The sequence below is a fragment of the Athalia rosae genome, chromosome 5 (assembly GCF_917208135.1).
Source record: "Athalia rosae chromosome 5, iyAthRosa1.1, whole genome shotgun sequence".
NCBI classification, from domain to species: Eukaryota; Metazoa; Arthropoda; class Insecta; order Hymenoptera; family Athaliidae; genus Athalia; species Athalia rosae.
In genome coordinates this window covers 7,070,163-7,089,991 of record NC_064030.1, presented here as the reverse complement: position 1 = coordinate 7,089,991, position 19,829 = coordinate 7,070,163, and the positions used below count along the sequence as shown (strand labels likewise).

Genomic DNA, 19,829 nt, shown 5'->3' with positions numbered 1-19,829 from the left:
CTGGATTTATGCGAATGAAAAAAAAAATTCAGTTGATACAAGAGTCGAAATATACTTTGCATCACTGGTTTTTTCTTTGTGCAACTATCTAATGGTTCGTACGGCATACTAATACTGAAAAACTTGAATCACTGCAAATATTCGTGACATAATAGGCTCACTATCAGTAGTGACATAGAGAACAATGAATATACATTGATTCCATTTGGTAGATAATATTTAAATTTATTATGAAACGCGTCTACATGATACAAATGAAAGAAAAACACAATTTTTATATTTTATATAGCATAGTAATATACACATAGTTGATATACAGTTTTTCATATGCTCACGTGTTATTTGTAATAATTGTACACTTTTTCACAGCTGATGAAATTACAACAATGACGCTCGTCAAATCGGTACGCAGACTATTGCAAAGTTGATCGCTGGTCCAACAGGATAAGAGGTGCATTGAGTGTCTATGTAGATAGCAATGTCTCTACGCACTGTATGTATACATCAATACGTTATTTATATTCAAAGGTATATGCCGTATTTTTTAGTAGAACTTGCGCCCTTCATTTTAGCGCACAATAACATTTTGGTCGAAAATTATTAATTATCTCTTGTTTTGTATACCGAATGTTTTCGAAATTCTGGCGCTACTCGAGGGAAGTATCGTACTCGTAGAATATATCAAATTTTTTTTTCGTAATAATAAACGCATGTATGCTAAAAAGACCTTTTGCAAACACATGGTTTTTCGCTGAATACAAAGAGTTATCATACAAAAAATTATACAAACAATTTGAAAGTTTTTCTTACGTTTCGATTCAATTACACATTTTGTTATTCAATTTTTGAAAATATATTAAAATTATTCGCACAAAAACAATTTTATGATAATACGAGTAATCCATCACGGTTAGCACCGACAATTTTTAAAACACCCTTTATATCATGCATCGATTACGTATTAAATATATATTTTTTTTCATCTGTTTTTTTATCACACAATATAACGAGGTGGTGGTTGATTTTCTGGATAACGCAACACATACTCTGTATGTATAATGACTCAGAGTCGAATATTGATTTTTGAAAAATGCATGACAATCTCAAGTTGAAAATTTAGCATTTAAATGAAGAAAATACGAATGATAGCCGCATATGAAGTGCGATAAAAAAGTCACATCAAGCACATACCTATATTAGGCCATATCACAACGACGTAAAATAGAAAATATTATATTGTCTTTGGTTTACAATAAGAATTAAGAGGCGAACATATTTAGTGAAAAAAAAACATTAAAAATTTTCAAAATTAAATGACCTGCACTTGTGAAATATTTATTTAATTAATTTGCGCGATGACCATGAAATGACAATCCTAAGTCGTAACATTATATAATCTATGATATAGAAATACAATGAGACACTTCTCCACATATTATTAATATCTATATATGTACCTAAGTATATTGTAGTGGTGCCCAATGCAAAAAAAAATTCTTATATTTCACTCGGCGATTAATTTTATTTTTGAAACAAAATCAGTACGTTATACGTGCTACAACTACGTTATTATTTTATTCATAAGCTAATTTTTGTTGCTCTTATATATTTTTCTAATTGAATTTTCTACCCTGTGTGTTTAATAACTCCTGATCCTGCGGGAGGAATAATCAAACTTTTAGTACAATTCGTAATTATTCGAATAAAAATATAGAATTTTCAGCACAGGCTACCACCACATATTCATTTAAATATAGTACTAATTTTATTACATAATTATTCACTTCGTTACCATATATATAGTTTAACGCTGCGACAGCGACGGTTAAGCTCGTGCAAAAAAATTTCAACTTAAAAATAAGCGGTGTGCGGGGGAGAGAAATGAATTCCCTTCAAATACAAAAGATTCATTTATACGTACCTATATATAATTTTTTTCTAAAAAATGAAATTTTCAAATCCCATGCAATCAGCTGAAATATTTCGATGCACGCATTAATTACCTCACGGTGGTTGGGTAGGTCAGTTATTATGTAAGATCAATAGATTATTCTTGTCAGCGGATGTTTTCAAATCGTGAAAAAAAATTTATTCCATTTCCTGCTGATTTCTATATTCATGCTTGGTCGTTTGTCGTCGCTGTTTCTTTTCAGTCCTTTTTTAACTTCCCCGGAACAAATTTTTGAAAACTATACAGCTTATATTTCTCAGTTCAATTTTACTACATAAACACTATTCTTCAGACAGGGGTTCCAAATAATTATGAATAATATGGCACCAATGGTCAGCTTTTCACATTATAAGTAGAATATGCTGTGCAGGCTGTTAAATTTTATGAAGAATAAAAATTATATCAACTTTCAATCGAAGAACATTGGTATTTTTCTTCGAGTCAAGAATTAAGTTACAAGTTTCCTGTCTACAACAGCATCTGCCTTTCGCATTGAAGTCGGTATTGTAATTTACTTCGTACACTTTTTCCCTACTAGTTTACTTTACATATTATAATTTTTTTTTTTTAATTTTTCAATTGAATTTTATTGAAAATGAAGGCCACTCAATTCAGAAACTACTACAACAAACTACAGGTCTGCTGGTAAAAATCTACAATATTTAAAATTGCTTAATTTAATCATACTCTCTGCTCTTTTTGTTTTCTATCAATGTGCCGAGTGAGAAATTTAAACCTCATGATCAACAGCTATAGGCTACTCGTTCGGTTATAAAATTAACTTTCAATGATTTTTTTAATCTGCATGCGAAATTTTGAAGATCGCGAAGGTTTCATTTGTTTACTTTTTGAAAACTGACGAACCTTTGTCTTCTTGATTATTGGGTATATCTGCATCAATATATTGTCTCAACTTTTATTCAGATAGATTGCAGCAATTGGAACATCAAAGAGGTCCGAATTGAATTGTTGAGGGACCCATTTTTCCTTGAGGAGTGGATAAAACTAGTTCTTGCTATGGTATAGAGAATGCTAGAGATGCTTTTACCAATTGGCAATTTGACATACTATGAAAGGCAAACCATGTGCAAATAATATTTGTTATAATGTTCACTATTCTGACCATTGATTTTGATGTAGGTGGTATTTTATAACTGAGCCTCTGTATGATCTGATTCAGACAAAATTGTTCAACTCTGTAAGTTATCTGCAAATTCATGAATTTTTAGCAGATAAAAGTTGATGCGTTCCTATTCTAGTCGAGTCTACTTACACAGGGTGATCATATTTCGAATTGACTAGAGAAGGTTGATGTGTTTCGAAGCTAATCAAAGATAGCGTTGTCCGAACATTGAATGAAAGTTATCAACTCTTGTCGGGTTTCATTTTCCAATCTTTGGGTAAACGATAATTCAACATCCTCATTGTAGAATGTCATTAAGTATTTCAGCTTTCATATAATAGAAATCGTACATGGTAGGAGCTATTATTTGAAAAAAAAGTCGAAATTGCTTAATTCTATGCAATTCCGAAATAGACATACACAATAATTATTGATCACACTCCTCTACTTCACTCTAAATATTTATAGTGTAGTACCATTTAAACTTTTATGTCTTTAAATCTAGTCATGTTAGTGTTTTAAACATTATCATTGAGAAAATAATTATTTTTCATATGGCAAGCAAAATAAGTTCACCTTATTTCATATTACCTCTTAAATATGTAATTTTTTTATTCATTTTTTTGCTCATTCTTTTCTTCAAAATCCTTGTATGGCCCACTCTCATTTCATCAAAAGTATCTAATATAGACACAAACATTCAAGTTTTGTCTTCGAATTTTTATAAATGGAACGTCAATAAATGAACAACAGCCTCTTTTGGAAAGGAAAATATATTAAAACCTTTAATTCTTTAAATTGTAATATACTAATATTGTTAGTTATTGTATTATGTCTTGCACTGAGCACATTGGGACATTGAGAGCCTTTGGTTCCTGTTCATTATAATATATAGTACCTATGTTTAATAATTATCGCAGAAGTTTAGGGTAATTATTAAATCGAATGAATAAAAGAAAATGAGTATATCTTACAGCTTACAAATATCGATTTTACGATCATCAAATGTATTGAATAGAGGTTTCGGTACAAGACTGCACATCTGAAAATTCAAATACGTTTCATCACAATGTCACATGTATGATTGTAAGCCGCATTTTATACTATTATTTTCATTCATGGTTGAAAGCGAAGTGTGCAAATAGTATTTTTTTTCTTCCGAAACAGATTTGTACGATGCACGAATCCGTCATAAATAGAGCTAGCATGAAAGTATATGAATAAAAAAGAAAAAACCATCATGATCTTTCCGTATGAAATGTTGTGGTCGCATAAGATTAGAATTATTATGATCAAAAATTATGTCATTTTGGAGCCACCCTAAAGTGTATAACACGTACAAGAGCTTATCCTAACATGTTTCAGTCAAAAATCAATTAGTACATAATGAAAAATAAGCTACTTATAATGCATTCGAAATTCCATGTTCTAAAAATTCCGATTACGTAAATTTACAATTTGTTTTGTACGACAGAAATATTCTTGAATGCTTCATACGGTACGCATATTTGCACACTCCCGCGAATTAAAGCAATTTTCCCAATCTAAAGTTGTTTTATTTTTGTGTTTTTTGTTTTTGAGAAAGTTCGTTAGACTTTAGAAATACATTATTCACAATCACAATTTTCACACTAAATGCTGAAGAAATGCATCTCATATTCAGGTGGTGCTGTAGGCTCACGTTATCAAACGTGGGCTGTGTAAACCTTCGACTTGAGTGTCTATGGGTGGACAGTGCTGAGTATCAGGTGGACCCCAGTCATGTAAGTTTCCACTATTGGCTAATCTATGCGTTAGCCGATGAGCTATTGAAAATCCACCACTGCCTTCTAGTTGTGTCAAAACAATAATTACTTGTCTGAAACATAACAATGAATATTTCTGTAAATGAGGAAAATCAATATTCTACTTGACAAACAAATACCATTGACAATTTTGTGAAATTTTTTCCTGTTTGGCAGTTATTTGTTATTAGATAACATCAATTTCAAAGAATTTCAGCTGCCAAATGGCTCAGTACTATTGTTACGTTGTCAGCTCATCTTGTTACCTATGTAATGGAGGTACACTGTCGGCAGTTCTGAGTTGTCCTCTGGTAGAAACTACGTTGTAACTCTCATGACAATCACATTTCACATGTATCCACTTATTCACATGGCGATTTTCCACCATTACAACCAACCCTGCCCAACCTTTAGTCAAGTAATAGGCGGTCATACCTTCCCTGCCCTAAAAGAATAAGTGGCATATGAAATCTGTCGACGAGGAGCAATCGGTAAACTATTTACTGATCTTATTTTGGAATGGAATGAAGATTTACCTCATGCCGCTGTCCTTTGGCCAGTGTTAAGCTAATGATGGCATCGGCTAAGACGAATGCCGGAGGTGAAATTTGCTCTACCAAGAGCCTTTTTGAACTGTGAATTGCAAGTACATATTCTGGGTAACTTGACGTATCTTCCATACCTGTATGCCAGTGATTAAAAGCAAGGCACACTACGATGTACAGATCTCTTTCCAGCATTTTATGACAACCAACAAATCCACGAACTTGTCGTTTACTGTGCTCTACTAATCGACCAACTTCTGGTGCTGCTGGTGACCTGGTTCGAAATACTACTACGCAGAGATCCAATTGCGAACGCTGAGATTTCTCGGAATTCCTAAATGTAAACAAAATAATTTCTAGTATTGGAGAGTTCTACCATTAGGACATTGTTGGAATATTATTATTTGAAATGGGGTCAATTTTCTCACCTTTGTCCTTCTTGAAACAATGTGAATTCTGTTTCAGTTGGCTCCAACACAGTCAGTAGCACACATGACAAATGCCTTAGTGATGACAATGGTGGTAGTGTACCCCGCAGACGAACTTCACTCCAGCCAACTCTTGTTTTACAGATGTCAATGCAATCAAAGTATTTCAGAACATCGTCAAATGATATCCAAAAAACACCATCCGATGCACCATGAGGCATAAGCATTTCACGAAGCTGTGCAGTCCAGATCGGACTGTCATCTGACCAATCTCCTTTCCAACTATAGTGACCCCATGGATTACGTAATCTCAGCAGTCTTATGCCCTGAAACCGGTAAATATTCAAATCAATAACAAGCGATTAGTAATTAGTAGTAATCTTCATTTTTCTTTAACTATAAAATTGGTATTATGGATCATTGAAAGTAATTTGATTGATTGGTATCAGCGAGTGACCAGTTCTTTATACAACTTCTATAATTATTTTTGTGCGTAACTTACTTGGACATCCCTTACATCCAGAACAGAATATGCGTGTCTAAAAAAAAAAAAAATGGGAGAGTAATGGTGAGTATTTACATTATTTTCGCCCTAATCAAAAAAGTGGAGGATCATGTTTTGGCTGCATAAAAAGTACCTCGGACGCAGACCCTTTCGCTGATACTCTTCTTCATCGACTTTCATATTTCCACCCCCGCAGCTTGCACCCATTAAGAACATAGCTTGCCTAGAAGATAGTAGCTGTGCCCAAATTAAATCTTTATCCAATTCATCTTCACTAGGTAATGCCGAAGGCTGTAGTGGGACACTTTCGCAAGGTGCACCTGTCAAAGTAGCCAAACCTTCGATGGCTCGACCGGAAACTAATGCTTCGTAACATCCGTGAATCTTAGCTACTGCCTTCTCAATTAAAGGTACCCACAGCTGTTTTCTCTTTGCCTATCATTATTCAAAATATTCTATGATAGTCAAGTAACAAACAAGACGTACATAATCAAGTAGTGAATTATAATCATAGAAACAACATCCAAAAAGTCTGTGCAATATTCTTGAACTTCATACCTGGGAGTAAACTAGATGTCCTCTTTTATCACAGGGAAGCAGATCGTCGACAAGTACAGTTGTCCATTTACCGTCCTTGCACAATCTGACTTGGTATGCCCCTTCTGGACAAGTTTCTTTCATAACTAGAACTCTTCTGACCAGTTCGTCACTCTCTGCTAAAACGGCCAATGCAGATAAAAGCCAACAGTTTCCCAGAACACCTTGAGAAATATCAGAAGGTAAAGGGGTCCTAAAGACCGCCCATGGTAACTTTGAATCAACACCAGAGTCAACGTTTATTTGATGTGGTCTTCGCCATTGAACAACATGGTTGTCTTTAGTTTCTGCAGGATTGTAGTACAGCGATTTTGGAGCAGGCGGAAAAGAGTCATCAACAAATGGTTCGTTGGTCTGTAATCAGGAAATAACAGGTAAGGTGGTTTTTCCAATCATTTGTTTTGGTGATGATGATTCAAAAAATCTTGAAGACAGTTATTATTGTTGACAGCTGAAATATCGATTCCGATTTAACTTACCTCTTTGCAATATCGAACGATTCGTTCCCACTTTTCTAAGGCTTCCCTCTCTTCGATTTGGCGCAAATTTTCCATAACAACACTCTCTTGCCTCTGGATTCTGAGAGTACTTGTTCCAGGTTCTCCTAGCCTGAGTCGGTCTCCTGGGATTTGAGAAAGAGTCTTGGAACTTTGGCACATTTCGCAACTTCCATTCGTACTTTTGTTCTCGTAGGTGCACAACTTACATTGCCACTAAAAAAAATAATTTTTATTGTAATCAAATTTCTGATCCAACGACTTGGTAGTAACAGGAAATCTTGAGCATCCAGTTCCAGGGATATGTCTCATGCAAGGTACTAACATGCTAGTATATACCCACATTCACCTGTGCATGATTGATTTCTTTGGTCCTAGATTGTCTTTTCTCTCCTGCTCCAGAGCCATTTCGACGTACAGAGTTTCTATGTCTGGGCGTGACAGCTCTTGAATTTACTGCAGGAGGACATGTCAACCTAGGACTGGGGCTTCTTTGTCCCAAAACTCTGTTGTCTCTTGGTACTTCGAGGAAGTCAACGAACGTTTTACAAGCATTACAGCTCTGTGCAGTCAATGGATTTCGCAAAGTACATGATGGGCAGACCCAGCTTTCTCCTTTTCTTAGAGTTGGATCATCAAGGTGACTAACGCTTTTGAGTTTTGATCCTGCACAAGCTTCGCAAGTTGTTCTGGTTGCTGCATTCAACAACGTACATTTTTTGCAAGTCCAGGCAGGTGAAGGCAGTTCAATCAGATCATCGAGATCAGATTCAGCTGTAGCTAAAGTAGCGGATTTTGGTGGGGTGTATCTCACGCTATCCCGTGAAACGATAATGGGAGAGGAGGCTTGGGATCTGCAACTGGATCCGTCATTGGTCACAGTAATTAAACTCGGTTGTGCCAATGATGGAGGAGATCTTGATGAAGAACAGATATCGCAGCCAGCGGACCAAAGAGGATTGTAAGCATAGGAACATTTCCGACAAGTCCACATTCGTTTAAGAGGTGCGGCTTCTGCAGCCTCACCAGCTGGACTCGTAGATTCACTGACCGGCTTTGTGGCTGCAACGCCCAATTTACTATTTTGCTTTCGTGGTAATGGTGGTGGTGTGTCTGGATCTGATATCCCGATATAAGAATATTTTGGTTTAGAATTGAAGCCAATCGAATGCGGAGGTACAGCCGGAGGTTCTTCATCATTTAGACTACGTCGATTTGCTGCTTTGCGTTGAAGTATATTGGTCACCGAATCAACCTCTGAAAATGATCTCCTATACGTTGGAGGACCTGCTGATGAGAGGGCTCTAGGTTCCCACGCTGGCACACTGATAACAACGCCACTACAAGGGGCAGGGCTTCTAGGTGCTTCACAGGCCTCACACTGTTCCAATCCAGGTGCGTTATTTAGAGTGCAATTGTCACAGCTCCAGAGAACATCATCTTGCTGTACCTCCGAGACGATAAGACTAGTTGGTCTCTGGATTGCAGCCTCTGATAACTTTTGAACAACTGAACCGTTTGACAAGGAACGGCTTACTTTGGACTTCACACGTTCATACACTGAAGGACTATGGCGTTTTGGTGAACGTTGTGAAGTATCAACGCTATCGGAATAGGCAATAGGTGGTGGATCCATGGTCTCCACAGGTGGTAAAGTCCAGCTCTCACGGTTAGACCTTGTTCGCTCGTTACGCCCGAGGCTGCTCAGCTGTGCCATTTCTAAGAGGTGAAAATTTTAAGATTTATAATGAAGAATTTTTATTTTCAAGGGGTGATGTTAATTTGTTAAGGCTCAAACTTCTCCTATTAATACTTAAGAGATTTAGCACAACTATATTTTTTACTTCTAGAGACCTTGCTAAACTAGATATTGCAGATTTTATTAATCTATCATTTCAAATGAATTTTGAGTCTAAGTAATCATATAACTATGAACAGAGTTTCGGATATCATTCTATTTCCATATTTTATTACCTAGATTAGCTTTATCCAAATTGATAGGAGATGCGATTGCACTAGGGGCTGCATTTAAAATACAATCAGTGGGTCCCCGGGCTGCAACCTCTTCAAGCTGTAGACTTTTGAGTTTGCGAACTCCAGGTCTTTTTGCTTTGCGTGTCCAAATATGGCCTTCTTGATTGGATATTGGTAGAGAAATTGTTCCACAGGCAATGCAGTTGGGCAAAGCGCTTTGGTTATTCAGTTGTAAGCATCTGATACAAGTCCAACAAATTGAGAGAGATGGTAGCGATAAACCATGTTTCAATTGCTCTGGACTATTTGAGTTTCCAGACCAAGAGTTGCGCCGACATATTTTGCTTGACCTTGCTGACCCGGGAGTTGTCCTGTTGAAGGTTTGTGTTAGAATAAACAATTACAAACAATATAAAGTTTGCAATATTAAGCAAATACATGAGTCTATATTGAATAGTGATCATAAAAGAGTTATCAGCTCATATTTTCAATATGCCTTATTTAATCACCGTTCATTAAAATCAGTAATACATAATGAATTTCTGGACATTGAACATAAACATCAATCAGCTGTGTACCCACACTGTATATACCTAATATACGGATCGATGGTAATAACGCATTTAAAATCTATAATTCGTCCAGTTTCAGTTATCACAATTTGAAAAAACACCCCTATCATAAATGCGCGCCGTGTAACATATAATTCGTTTATCGCCCTTCGTTTGTTTTCATACAGGTACGCGATCGTTGTTTGATTACACTTTCCTTAGGCAGTGGGCAATGAGGCGTGAGAAGTGGATGGCGTGTAGATATTTGTGGAAGATTGCAAAAGAAGAGCATGCAAAGATGAATTGTGAATATCTATCTGCTCACCTGTAAGCGGAGGTATTATTTCTTACGGTGAATAACAATGCTTTGGGGGGGAATGGAAAGCTGGATTTAGGGGGATCCTTCAGCTGATTCGTAAAATTGAGTCGTGGCGGCGGCGTTGGAGGCGTAGAGTCCGCAGAACTGGTATTATTTTTATGGTGGACATTTGTATTAGGGGTAGTCTGAAGATTTGGAGTTTTATTCTCGGTTTCCCTACGAGGTTCCCCGCACCTGGCGCAGCTCACGCTCTCAGTCGGGTTTATGAGAGAACACTTTGAACAATGCCACTGTAGCACCGAAGCAATTGACCCCATTCTCCATTCGTATTCATGGCTCTTTACTCTGATGAATTCAAATTCTGACAATTTTTCAACAATCAAATGTCGAAATACTTGTACCGAAGAACCAGAGCACTTTATCCTTTGTCATATGTTTTTGAGCGGCCATTTTTCAAACTGTTGGCACACCGAATTCACTTGTCAAACACCGTTGTGCCAACGATATTTCACCGAATATCCTTATAAATTCAATATTACAAGGAGTTACAGTCATTTTTACACGACTCTGGTCATTTTTAAGTGCTTAGCAACAACGTTTAATCCTGTACATGAGAGAGTTTCGATTTTTTCGCGTTTCTTTGCGCTCCCCGCGGTGTTGACTACTGTGAACTGCGAGCAGGGGTGTACGAAAATGGGGTTGCTCTTAACAACCAATTTCATCCCCACGAACTTTTTCAGCTCGATGTAAAAACTTATTTTAAAAAAGCTTTCGAGTTCGAGGATAGTGAAATGTTGAAATGGACGAGCAAAGTTAATTACGAAGCAATGAGATACATGATTTTGGAAAGGTATGACTACAAATATTGAGGGTCAATGAGAAAAAAGTAATATCATGGTCATCATGTAACATTAGAATCTTTCAAGTTCATTGAATACGAATCAATGAGAACGATCGTTTTTATTTAAGACCTGTCGAAAAGGGAAGCATTGGCAAGGGTCTGTGGCTGACAGATACGTCAGTTGATGGCAACATATCGATAGATTGTATCGTGCTGCCATCTCAAATTTGAATATTCTCGCCTGTTTCATAAATGTGCGAAATCCTGGACTCATGTCGAGTCCCTGTGGCGCAGAGGATAGCGCGTTGGACTTCTAATCCAAAGGTCGTGGGTTCGATCCCCACCAGGGATGACGTGGCACTCACCATGCTAATCTTTTTACACTAGATGAGCACCTCTATTGAGGACGCAGTAGATTACAGATTTTTTAAAATATTGGTGTTTTTTTTTATGTTAATTCTTGTATGAAAAATGTACTATAAGTTTTACTTATGACGATGCCAATTCAACGCATTTCCTGGGCATCTGTAAAATTTTGCACACTCCGTTTTCATTACGGGGTCTTCATCCGTCCAGTAATTCAAACGGGCTTTTTCTGTAGCAGTCTTATTTACTACCTGGTTTTCATCACGTGCGCTTTTCCCCTTCCCAATATTCTACGACCTCGAATCCTTGTTCGATCTATTTACCATACCATGAAGAACAATCCACTGGGGAACATCATATTAGGAGATACAGTCTCGCGATTTTCTTCGGCTCGTATAAATCGTAGGTGTATCGATTAAGTTATAATCACTATAAACAGCGACACCCTCTGCTTTTTGCTTTGTATAAGAACTCTTCTTTTGCTATATTCGTTTTTCAGGGTGTCGCATTGCAGAGCCTCCGAATTTAACGATTTGGAAGGAATCACCACAACTGTGAAGGTGCAAGATCATGAAATGGTAAATAACAGAACAACTGCTCAATTCTACTTGCCATATTTTTTCCTGGCGCATTGTGGAGAATAGATTTAGATAAGTGCATTGCGTATTCACGTACGTAGCAAGTTAAGGTTGAAGTTAAAGCGTTTCAATACTGTCTGACCTTTCAGCGTCACCGCTGCTCGATTATGCCCATTCTTAGTCTCCAATTGTTATCTGCTAGTTTAAAATTGTCGCAAGATCTCGAGATTCAATGTTTTTATTTATAGTTTAAAGACCGTAAATACATAATACGTAATACACAAATTTTCAATATTCTCACGCTTCTGTTCGTGATAATCATTGCCATTTTTTGTCATTTTTTGAGACCGTTGGTACGTTATGTAATTGTACGTCAACCTTTGTCTGTAAATGGCCGAGTATTCTTTACTGGCTTTACTACAAACAGCTGAAAATTACATGTCTCTGTGAGTGATAATTATGGATATCGGAAGAGTCACTATCATGAATCGAGCGTTGGCGCGATCTGTCGTTATTGGACCGTAGCCAAGATGTCGTCGGAACTTTTTCCTCACAATACAAAGCTCCGGCCATGAGCCCTAGACTGCATGGCGACTCAAACGCGGGTGTTCGGCTTTCCTCGTTTGTCGTCTACGGACAAAATAAACGTTTAGCTATACATCGGTTACATACTGGTACCAGACTTTGCACATTATCAATAAATTTGAATCATCAACTTCACTCGTTACTATGATAAAAGAACAAGAGCGGCGCGTTGTAATAGCCACCTAAAAACTCCGACACGATGACCTCAAAAACATTTTGCCCCGATATAAGCTTAATGAAAGTCGGGGGAGTGGCCGGCTATTCAAACAAATAGACTAGACCAAGCAACAGGTTTTGAATTGAGACTACGACACTCGATTCGAACAGCTGTTCGCCTTATGTTAAATTTGAACAAAAAAAAAATGGAGCTGTAGCCGTTAAGCGGGACTCGAAATTGAGTCTATCAACTCGTAACTTGTCTTCGTGGTATTCGTGAAATAAATTATTCACGAAAAAGTGTTCCTTTTCGAATTGAAGAACATTGCTGATGATTAAAAATTATTCGCATACGTATCATACGTGTCTAACATACGAGCATAATAGTCGAAATCGATCTTGCCAGTTTCTGACGATACAGTCTCAATTATTATCTGTTCTTCCGTCTCACTGGCCCAAGGTCAAGCTATACATATATACAACTTGATTTTAATTCATCTGCTTATATTATAGATATTTGTCTGTATAAACTGTAGAGTGATATCAATCAGAGAATTGTTATTCGCTTCTTTCTGGTATAAATCGAACGTCTTAAATAGTTTCTTCTGAGACTTGGAAACCCGTTGAAGGATCGAACGGCGTAATGGTCAGTAGAACAAATGACCCTTGATTCGTTGAAGTCAATCGGGCTTTAGTCGTAGCCAAAAACCTAGTCCAGTCAACTAGTTGGACGTGTGACAGAAATGATGTAATCAGCTGTACTATACAGTCTACGTGGTTGACTATAATTGCTGTAGTGGACAGCTGGGCCATGGTCGTCTGGTATCTTAACGTAGATATCTGTCCCCCAGATTTGAATAACATTTCTAAACAATTCATTCCGATTGGTAAAGATTCTGACCATGTAAAAATACATATTTTCTTTTCAGAGGTAAGTGATTTTGAATCGCTGTGACATGTGCTTACGATTCGATGTTATATGCAATCAATTTCAGTAACACGAAGCTACAGTCGAAGATCAAGGAACCGCATAGGTTTCATTGAATAGATGATACGATGAACTGAAAATAATCATCAAGCGCAATCGAATTGATCTGCATTTCCACTCACCAAAATTGTTTATTTGTATAGAGTCGGAGATACTACATAATCTGTGCTACAATGCAGCTGTCTTGTTTTGCATTAACGCAGGCGCTGATTTTGGATAAATTTGAAAACATTACGGGTAAAACGTGGGCTGAGATACGGACAGATATATGGGCATTACAGGTTCATTCGGTACGTACTGCACGATAGAATTAGGTTTTCCAACACACTTTCTCGTGCACTCGCCTGTTTAGATGGATAATTTACGAGATGAGATAAAAGTTGAAAGTTTCATCGCTGGGTTTGTTGAAAATACGTTAAGCTTTCGTGATCTGCCACAAGAATATTTTTAAACACGATGCAGGCAGGATAGTGTTTCAATTTCGGAGAACCGGTGATTTTGAGTCCATCAACGTCTTCTTCACACAAACAAGCAATTACGTTACCCAGCAATCATCGCGTCTGGTTCTTAGGATAATCGTAAATAAAACGGAGATCACCACTCACCCCGGTATCATTAGCCGTGATTTCTTTACGTACACACACTTTACGCTGCTTGTATTCGCGTTCGCGGAATCATTGGAAACTTGCCAACCCTTTATTCGCCCTATCACCAAGGAAATTCAGCTTGGTCACGTATCAACGAATTCTCTCGCGTAACTATTTTTTCTCTCTTATATCTAGACCAGTGCTGTTGGATTTTCCGATAAAATCATTCGATCTCACTCCGATTGTCTCTCATTGAATACAGGTATTCAAAGCTGTATAATAAGGCAAGGGAAGTATTATTTTCTCAATCGAGTTTGGTGATTCGGTTTTTTTGGCATTAAACTATGGAGAGAACAGGTCGTTTTTATTTCCAAAATATTCGTCAATGTATAAAACTTGTCGAATGCTTGACTTTTATTCACATATTTTTTCTTACCACGTGCAATCACTAATCCGCAAGCTTTGACCTCTAAAAATGTGATGTCATACCCAAATGTGGATTAGGTATAATTATACAACTTTATGTCAGGGCTCCGTTGTTTAAGGGAATCGTTATTACGCGGCCGTAATTATCAGACCGTGTAAACATTGTTAGCTCACATGTTGACACGAGCATGCTGGGGCTGTTGAAAAAAAAAAATTAACAGAATTATAATGACACAATCTATTTTTGCCGACCCCGAATCATCATTATTTAGAATACAGCGTTTAAGTCAATGCTTTTGTATTCATAACATATTCTGCGTGACGCTATAATTAATTCAGTAGGGTTTATCTTCAATTTTAGATAATTAATTATCATTACGGTGAACTCGATAGGCTCGTGTATACGTCAAAGCTCCAAAGGTTATCATCCAATTGAACTCTGGAAACAAGGATTTATACATTTTGTTGACGGATCCAGATTTACGGTCATGTATAAACCTTGACGCTGGCATATTTTATCTTCTGCAAGAACGCGTCAATAGATTCATTAAGGAATGCTCAAATTAACGCTATCAAGAGATTTCGGTAGAGTCTCGTGTCAAGTAGGTATAGTATATTCGTCTGTGTTGCGCATAATATTTTGACTAATTATAAAATCCATACACGTAATTCGTTGACGTATAAACGATAGTAAATAAAGCCGCGCTATCAAGAATCCTTATCAATGTTTCTCGGGTTTTTTGTTATGCTTCTACCCTACATACGTTATTTATTACACTCGTCTGAAACGTATTTCATTCGAGGGCACGAACTAATCCCCCGATTCGATTGGTTGTATTGAATTCCTTAAATTATGACGTAGATAACGTTCATTGTTTCCGATAGGAAGCCACGCGATTCAGTGTCCGAAATTCGCCCCAGAGGTATGGTGTTACGTCTCCTTCTAAGGACTCTACTTTCTACGTGTAGCATATACTACATCGCAACTGCTTCTTTGCAGAGATGGTATGTTCCGTTTATTCCACACCTTTTGTGCCTGCAGAATAAGAGTAATTGGAAAAATAAATTTTCAAAAGGTAGACGACTTGTGGTAAAATTTTTGCGTATAGGACATGAATACGTCGATGAATCCCATAGAGATATCCTCGATTTTTCACTTTTTTGATGTTTCAATCGCGAGGAAGTGAATTTGCAGTGGCTAATTTTGAGTTCTAACTAAAATGCTTGAAAAATCTATAGATTCAGCCGGAGGTAGAGTAAGTGACGTCAATTTCTGCAAAATAATTATTTCTGATACGATTGTGGGCTATCCTTTTGTTTCACGTTCCTCGCAATTCGTTTTTTTTTTCATTTAATCCACTCGGAAGTACAGCGGCACGCTTTGTCGCGCCCTATTGTATAGGTAGAACTGTATGAAACTAATTAGTAATCCATAGCAACACGTGTCTCAAACTATAATGCATGCATAATTCTGTACGCGAGGGGGAACGATGCATGTAGAAACTTCCGCTTCGACGCGTATTATTCCAATTGTATTATCATTTTTTTTTTCTATCGACTCAATTATACGAGCAGAACTTCAATGTCGATATTGAAAACGATATTGTAACCTAACGTGATAATAACCGGTACAACTTTATTGCGAATGGATATTCAAATGTGCTTCTAATGTTTCGGATTTATTGTTTGTATCATATCCGTTTAGTTATAGAAACTACAAAGATCAACATCGTCGAGATTTTAGGAAGCGAAAATTTCAATACTTCTTCGAAGCGGGCGTCTTATGAATTTTTGTTTTACAGTTCTGTAGATCGCACGTTCGTTTGCGTGAAAGATAATTGAAACAATATTTCCCTTTTTCTGATTCCTAGACGATCAGAGTCAAAACTTCGGAAGCTAGACGACGGAGTGGATTGCTCTGTATACAGTTGTTAACCAGTGCCACCTGCACCAGGATGCAGCTCGACATTAGGAATGAGAAGGTAGACTTTCATTGCTGATTGCGTTTGCATACACGGATCGTTTCAAGGGCATCTACTTTCAAGCGTCATCCGCGTGATCGATTCCGACGAGACTGTGCTATTAGAAATTCTCTTCGAATACTCCGGCGGAGAATTACTCTCTGTACCCGCGTTGCATCATAACGGAAATTTTCATCTTGTGACATCACGGATTGCATTGAAATTTCAGGATCGCGGTAATTACGTTCGTGTACAGCCGATTCAAGAAATCCGTTTCATTCGTCACAACTAAAAGCTCGTCACTCGCTGCAGCTTTCGTATTCACTCTGCTTTGACGCACATCGCAATTCATTCGAGATGCGCATTACGTGAGTATATACGAAATTATCCACATTTTACAAATCTAATTATTATGTGACTGGGTATGAAATTTTCAATTATGCAATGAAATTGGACTGGGAAAATGACGCATACGACGAGACATTTCTCTTAAAATTTTCTATGGGCTTGTGACTTATGAAGTGAGCGAATGTAACAGACGAATATATTCGGCGTAACGGAACTTCGGTTAAGTCACAAAAAAATTCGAGCGCAGAATACAGAGTTTAAATTATAATTGATGCGAAACAAAGTTCAATTAAAATGCTCAAGGTGCACACGACGTAATTGCGGTACGTTTGCAAGCTCGAAGAACGGAAACGACGAATTGTCTCCGTTAAATTATACCTTCCGATTCCACGAATTAAATAATTATTGTCTTCTTCCTATATATCTAAGGCGTAGAATGCGCTCGCGATAATTTTTCGGAAAATTTCACGTACGCGTCGGTCGTTGCCCTTTTATTTCGGGTCGATCAGAAAATCGTCGTTTCGACGTGCGCTTTCTGTGATAAAAATTCGCAAGTGCGTTTAGAATGACTCAGAAGTTCAGAATACACGTACTTCCTTAATTACTGGTATAATTCGGTAAGGAAAAACCCAGAAGCTCGTGCAGTCTCCGTGTGACGTCATGCAGTAATACACCGAGGAAAATCGTCCCCCGGATGATTCACGGGTCGATTTTGTGCCTCCTCGGATCACGAACTCAAAGTGAGTTAACAACCTGCAATTTTCCAGTTGTTTGCCTATGCTAGATGTTTTGTACGCTCGGTCGATACAGCTTTGTTTTACGCTTTGAAATCTTCGTCTCGTTAATTTGTAACTTCGCGGTTGGCTGGTAGCACGCGGTATTCGCACTTCATCGACGTTTATTTTAGGAAATTTAGCGTGCAGAGAACGCTTCCTATTCGATCCGAGCCCTTTCACCCATGTGGTCTATAATTGGGACTCATTTGCACTCGTTACTCCGTAGAAAACCTTTGTTTCGCGAGCTTTGCAGGGAACGTGCGAATGAACCCAATAAGATTATCTCCCCCTTTTCCCCTCCCCAGTAATTATCGTCGTAATTTGACGCGCGATAAAATGCGTCCGGCGACAATCAAAGTCGTCATTGATTTTTCGATCGAAAACATCCCTATAAATATAGACGCTGAATAAACGCGCGTCGATTGACTTATGGCGAAAGTTAAATAAATGCCTGGCATAATCCTTGGAAATGATAAACAAAATATAAAACCCGCAAACAACATTCCTCGCAATGTGTTTATTACTGTATATGTTCGTTCGTACTCGTCGATCGTTGATATATTTAATCATTTGCAAGACACGTGCAAAATTTGTATTCCTCGATGGTCTGATGTGCAAAAACAAAGGGGATGAGTCATTCTACCACCTACGCTGAACCGTTGACACGAACGTCTTTTCAGTGCCGTATCTATGGTGCCATTCAATTACCTACAACTATTCAGTTATTTAGCGTCAAATTATTTTAGCGCAAACGTCAAAGAAAAACAGTGAAACACACCGGGCACCCGGGGCTGAATCGAATGTTGATCCTTACGACATTCTTCACCCTCCCCTTCGTAACAATGAGATTTTTTTTTTCGCCATAGGTTTAGCCATTACAATGATAGGGTAGAAAATATCGAGTACCTATCTTTTCATCCAATTTACCAAGAACTCGAAAGACTTTTTCGGACTGTTCTCGAGGCTGCAGTCGCCATCCCAGTTTTTTCTACTCAATGCCCTCTTCTATGATAGTCTAGAAATATGATTTAATGCAATCTTCCACGGTGCTTGTGTATGTGTATGTATTTCTTTATCTGGTTAATCACATCTCGCGTATATAATTATAACTTATTTGCGCGTGGTGCGAACTGGTGTATAATTTTATCGTTCATGCGGTAGGGAAAGGTAGAGGTAATCATACTCGGAAGTGGAAACACGCGCTGACCTCGTTTTGTAACATAGAAGTTCTTTAGCGGCTTCGGGTTTCACGATTCTGCAGTGTAGATTGCGGCAGATAATTTAGGGGTAAAATTAAATAGGAAACTTTGAAAATGGAATAGTTCGGTACATGAATATAAATTCGATCATTATCTCACATGGGCAGGTGTAATCGCTAGTCAATGATTAAATCAAATGCAATCTTCTGTACACGCTTTTTCTTCGTACGCGCGAAAAACTTTGAAAAAGAAAGTTAACGCTTTAGAAGATATTATTCGGCGCGGCTTTGGCTGAATAAATGGGTTAGCGAAAGGAATAATACATCGCAGGTTGCATAAGTATATATTCAGTAGACTGCGGCGTATTTTATTTGTACCGATATTCCTATAGACTTCACATTATGTGCATCGAGATTTTGCATGCATAGTATTTGATTATCCGCATCGCCTGAAGCTGCAGAGCCGTTGCTCTGTGATTTCGAGTAATTTCACTTACACGTAACGGCTGCGTGATGAAAAAAGGAAAAGAAAAAATAATACACCGATGCAATTCCACACCATAACGTTCACCTTGAATCAAGGTAACCGCAACTGTACTGACCACTGCAGATACATCGATGTACATCGCATTCGAAGCTATATAACTAATGAGGCGAATCCTTATATACGATTATATACCTGTTCTGAATTTCTGCTTAAGGAAATTCGAACTTTTATATTTTCAACCGCAAGTAATTTTTGCGT

General features: G+C 37.6%; 1 protein-coding gene, 1 long non-coding RNA gene and 1 other non-coding gene across 4 annotated transcripts in view; 2 read left to right on the top strand and 1 right to left on the bottom strand.

The window, feature by feature from the left end:
• Nucleotides 1-204: 204 nt before the first annotated feature.
• LOC105685886 (calpain-D-like) lies at nt 205-11,400 on the bottom strand. Of its 2 annotated transcripts, none has more exons than XM_012400340.3 (11): nt 10,281-11,400; nt 9,405-9,775; nt 7,774-9,149; nt 7,413-7,646; nt 6,895-7,287; nt 6,470-6,771; nt 6,334-6,370; nt 5,832-6,157; nt 5,395-5,737; nt 5,125-5,303; nt 205-4,932 (listed from the first exon to the last, which is right to left on the bottom strand). In XM_012400340.3, the coding sequence occupies exons 1-11, from the start codon at nt 10,589-10,591 to the stop codon at nt 4,752-4,754; spliced, it is 4,053 nt and encodes a 1,350-aa protein (XP_012255763.2). In that variant the 5' UTR covers nt 10,592-11,400; the 3' UTR covers nt 205-4,751. The 2 variants fall into 2 exon arrangements, with proteins under 2 accessions (XP_012255763.2, XP_012255764.2); XM_012400341.3 differs by having other exon boundaries at nt 7,780-9,149; nt 10,281-11,397.
• Nucleotides 6,035-19,829, top strand: part of LOC125500998 — a 58,768-nt gene continuing 44,973 nt past the window's right edge. The window contains exons 1-15 of the long non-coding RNA XR_007278450.1: nt 6,035-6,166; nt 6,615-6,746; nt 6,929-7,115; nt 7,218-7,307; nt 7,532-7,622; nt 7,700-7,747; nt 7,833-8,070; nt 8,162-8,391; nt 8,583-8,825; nt 8,919-9,156; nt 9,599-10,292; nt 11,981-12,059; nt 15,687-15,806; nt 16,673-16,783; nt 16,992-17,130. This is a non-coding gene — a long non-coding RNA (uncharacterized LOC125500998). The remainder of the gene's footprint in view (nt 6,167-6,614; nt 6,747-6,928; nt 7,116-7,217; nt 7,308-7,531; nt 7,623-7,699; nt 7,748-7,832; nt 8,071-8,161; nt 8,392-8,582; nt 8,826-8,918; nt 9,157-9,598; nt 10,293-11,980; nt 12,060-15,686; nt 15,807-16,672; nt 16,784-16,991; nt 17,131-19,829) is intronic.
• Trnar-ucu lies at nt 11,395-11,467 on the top strand. The gene has a single exon. It is a non-coding gene; the product is annotated as a tRNA-Arg (tRNA).

Bases quoted from the DNA above. Each gene is read 5' to 3' on its own strand.
- LOC105685886 (XM_012400340.3), bottom strand. From the start codon at position 10,591: ATGGGGTCAATTGCTTCGGTGCTACAGTGGCATTGTTCAAAGTGTTCT. The intron at 7,288-7,412 runs GTAAGTTAAATC...TCCTGATTACAG, and splicing joins TCGTTCGATATTGCAAAGAG to ACCAACGAACCATTTGTTGA. The intron at 4,933-5,124 runs GTAACAAGATGA...GTTATGTTTCAG, and splicing joins AGTGTACCTCCATTACATAG to ACAAGTAATTATTGTTTTGA.